Here is a 3,776-nt window from a genome sequence, read left to right as displayed (position 1 = left end):
CTTTGAAAATGTCCACCGCAGTTGTGGACGAAACGTCAGGAAGAAATTCCGATAGACCACGGCTTCAAAGCCCGGAAAACATTTCTAAATGTAATCTGACCGGCCGTGAAAGCCTTCATAGTCTGATAAAGTTCTTATTGTTTGTAAAATTAGTATTCAATTTAAAGAAGTCGAGCCATAGCGTCAGATTAACAACACAAATTTTACTCTGACAGACAACTATGGATGACAACTGACACTCATGATATACATATGTATATCACATTGCTTTTTAGCTCAGATACAAAAAATGATTGATTATTGCAAATAACTATGAGGCTGTTACGTTTAGCTACATAAACCCTTTTTTAAACTTGCTTTAATTTTTATCACTAAATCTACCTGAAAAATAGGGGTTTCTATTTGAATTTTTTGGGTATATTTGCGTTTAAACTTCTTTTTTATAAAAGATGCATAACTCATTTCCTGCACATTTATGACATGGTACCTTTGACTACCAGCAGGTAAAGTTATATTCAAATTAATTGACCTGAACAGGCGGAACAACGAATTATTTCCACGTTTGCACCTGGCAATTTTTTTTCCACACATGGACATTATTCTACAACAGTTGAAATTTCGTACTCAGCTGATTTATCAAAATGACCTAAAAATCCGACAGAGCATCCAAAAATGTAATAATATACAGGGTGTTCCATTTCCAAGCGAGTAAGTACCTACTTCCTGTATAACCGGATTAGCCCCAACACCATAACCATGTATTGAAATTTTCAGAACTCTCATAGTTTTGGTTTGGCAGATAATTCTAGTGTGATCTCCCAAAGATGGACCCGGTATATTCTTTTGTGATAATAGATTAAGTTATGGCAAATTGTAGTAATTAAAATTTTTGCTTTAAAAATTTCAGAGCAGTTTTCACAAGTCAACTCAAGTGTCTTATACCCCTACCATTACAACTGTAACGGTTGCGGCATCCAATGCTGCTTCTACACTTTCGGAGAATACCACACACCAAGGCACTAGCAAAGGCAAACGAAAAAAAGGTGGTGGTAATAATAACAACAACAACAACAATGCTACACTGAAAACGTCAGGTGGTGAGATCCGGAATGTTGTGAGTGAAACCGTGCCTGTAGTTTCGTCTGTCTGTGATACTAGCTCTGAGAGGAAGGAAATCAGCAGCAATATTATTAATGGGTGAGTACGAAATGTGTATATAGAATCATGTTTGCTGTTATGCAATGCGTCCATCAAAGTAGATATAAACTTTAGAAAGAAGCGATGCGTCGGAAATTTTTTGCTGCCTAAGAGTGCGGTTAAAAAGTAATTATACAGAGTATTCAAGATAAGGCTGATTTGCACGGGCGATTTTGTTACATTAGGAAAAACTTAGGGGTATACTTCCGTACATGTGTTCTTATTCTCCGAACATCCGGAGTTTGTCTGCCGGAATGGGAATTGCAACTCTGTCCCTGCATTTTTGACGAATGGTGGATGAGCAATTAAAAGAAGGTCCAACACACCACACAAAATTTAATAATAAACGTGGTGGTTTGCCACGTGAAGGGATGCCAGGTACTTATTGCGGGCAGTACCCCTCTTTAAGAACGCGATTCTGTTTAGTCCGTAGTGGCCCAGAACCCAGGCATATAATAGCCACACAAACAAACATATAACAGAAACAAAATGGCTCGTGTACCTGCGACCCGCACAATTGTCCTAAGTACAGCGGTTGGCAAAGAGCCTTGTCTCGGGTCGCGCACAATAGTTTAGGGGTGGGTTTACAAGCACTCCGTTCACTATTAGTTTAAGGGCGAATGCGAGGATGTTTATGGCGGTAAAAATAATTAAAATTATGGAAGTCCAGGAAGTTAAAAGTATATCACCTAGATTCACCACGCGGCACGTCAAATCTTAGAAGTGTTGTAAATCGAAAGTATTTTACTATCAAGTATTTACAATAGTTTTAGTACAGAGATCAGTCAAATAAAGCAAAAGATTTTCCTAAAAACTGCAGATGTATTGAAACTGTTTTTTTTTCTGGATATTTTAGGGTCAGTGAAAATCAGAAGCATATGCCATCTGAGGTCCATGTGTCGGATGAAACGAGAGCTTCACTTTCTTCGGGCAACACGCCTCCAGTTGTAATACTGTCGGGTCTATCCAAAGAGGTGCCATCTGGGCTTGTCTTTGGTTTTGATATAAACGAGCAGTTGCTTCTTGAAGACTCTGGAGATAATATAAACGCCACACTACCACAGCAGGGTATGCCTAACAGCACTGCCGTCGTTAGTGAACCAAATCTTAGTGAAAATGTAAGTGTTTTTTAATTTTATCATAAGTTTTATTTCTTATACAGGATTATCCAGATTATATGACACGGAAGATTGCGGCTAAACTGTTTAATTTGAAAGAAGTGTTATTTTACGGATAAATGGGGGACCGTTTGGGGTACATTTTAAAATTTATTTCTAATGTACAGGGTGCAAGGACCCGGACCGAAACGAAATAACTGTTCCGGTTACGGTCCAAGGCAAAATTTTAAATTTCGGTTCCGTTCCGGTTTCAATTTTTTGCGCAGGCGCACTGTGCTGTGAAGAAGCAATTAATCGGTAGGATATTAGGTACTCAAGTTATTTATTCAAATACTGTAAAGACCACAGGCAAAAAAGGTGCTTTGCTTTTTCACATCATTGAGATCAACGGTTAATAACGGCTTTCACGCTTAATATGTCTTTTCCTATAAAAAAATTGTTATTTTGTGATTTATACAAGATCTTGTCGTTTAGGACCAGCCGCAAAGAATAGTGTTTATATGTTCTCCCTTTGATGGAGTCGCGGCGCCGTCTATTAAAACGATTCCAGGAACTAACTAAAAGAAGTGCCGACCCTTTGTCGGCACATTAATAGTGCACCGCCGCCCACGAGAACACAGAAACGTAATTTTATATTCATTTGGAGGAGGATAAATGATTATTTTCATTTGCTTCTAAAATGTACAGTAATTTCTTTCAAACGTTACAAGCAGAACCAAAATAAAATATTTCGGTTTTGGTTCAGCACCCAACAGTGTGTCAATATCAAATATGGGTTACGTTCCGGTTCCGGTCGAAAAAAAACGGTTCCGTTCCGGTTTTGGGTCCATATCGGTTCCGGTCCGGGTCCCCGATAGGGTGTCCCAATTACCCGATTCAACCCAAAGTTACATGTTTTAAATGGAATGCCCTGTAGTTTATTATGTTATTAGTGTTTGCGATCGAAATAAATGTCAGTTTTATTAACCCTCCAGCGGGCGCGCCTTTTAAAATCTCACGAGCGAGCGGGCCGCGGCTATTGCACCGCAAATACTTAAAAAAAAACGTCATTTACTACTTTAAAATGTATTTAATAAGTGAAATTAAAACAAGTAACCAAAAATAGATGTCATTCTACAAATAATACTTGAAAAAATGCTAACAGAATTAAATATATATGTAAAAAATCTAAAAATAAAAATCTGAAGTACATATCTTTTTTTTTCAATAAAAAATTGATAATCTTTGTTTGTTCCCGTGGTTCAAATTCTGCTTCTCATTCATCTGCTTATTGTTCGGAATCACTACTATAAACCTTACTTTCAGTAACTTCTAGCTCCTGGTCTGAATCGCTGTCAAAATCGTCATCAATTACGTGACTTCTGTGCACGTTAATGTTCTATTGTAGATCTTATTCTGCTTATCTTCTAATTATCTCACCACTTATGGCAACGATTTTTCTAATTCGTCCGGACTCAATTT

The 3,776-nt window shown here is 37.7% G+C and overlaps 1 protein-coding gene across 3 annotated transcripts in view; it reads left to right on the top strand.

Moving 5' to 3' along the window:
- LOC109541256 overlaps positions 1–3,776 on the top strand; it is a 61,709-nt gene that overhangs the window by 43,421 nt on the left and 14,512 nt on the right. For all 3 annotated transcript variants that reach the window (XM_019910057.2, XM_019910059.2, XM_019910058.2), the window contains exons 16-17: positions 908–1,197; positions 2,054–2,315. In XM_019910057.2, the coding sequence (XP_019765616.2) occupies positions 908–1,197; positions 2,054–2,315 (552 nt within the window). The remainder of the gene's footprint in view (positions 1–907; positions 1,198–2,053; positions 2,316–3,776) is intronic.

This window comes from Dendroctonus ponderosae, unplaced genomic scaffold (genome assembly GCF_020466585.1).
Source record: "Dendroctonus ponderosae isolate FM_Combo_2020 unplaced genomic scaffold, Dpon_F_20191213v2 Dpon_F_20191213_4, whole genome shotgun sequence".
Lineage (NCBI taxonomy): Eukaryota > Metazoa > Arthropoda > Insecta > Coleoptera > Curculionidae > Dendroctonus > Dendroctonus ponderosae.
Note: the sequence above shows the minus strand (reverse complement) of the source record. Positions and strands in the feature narration are given on the sequence as shown.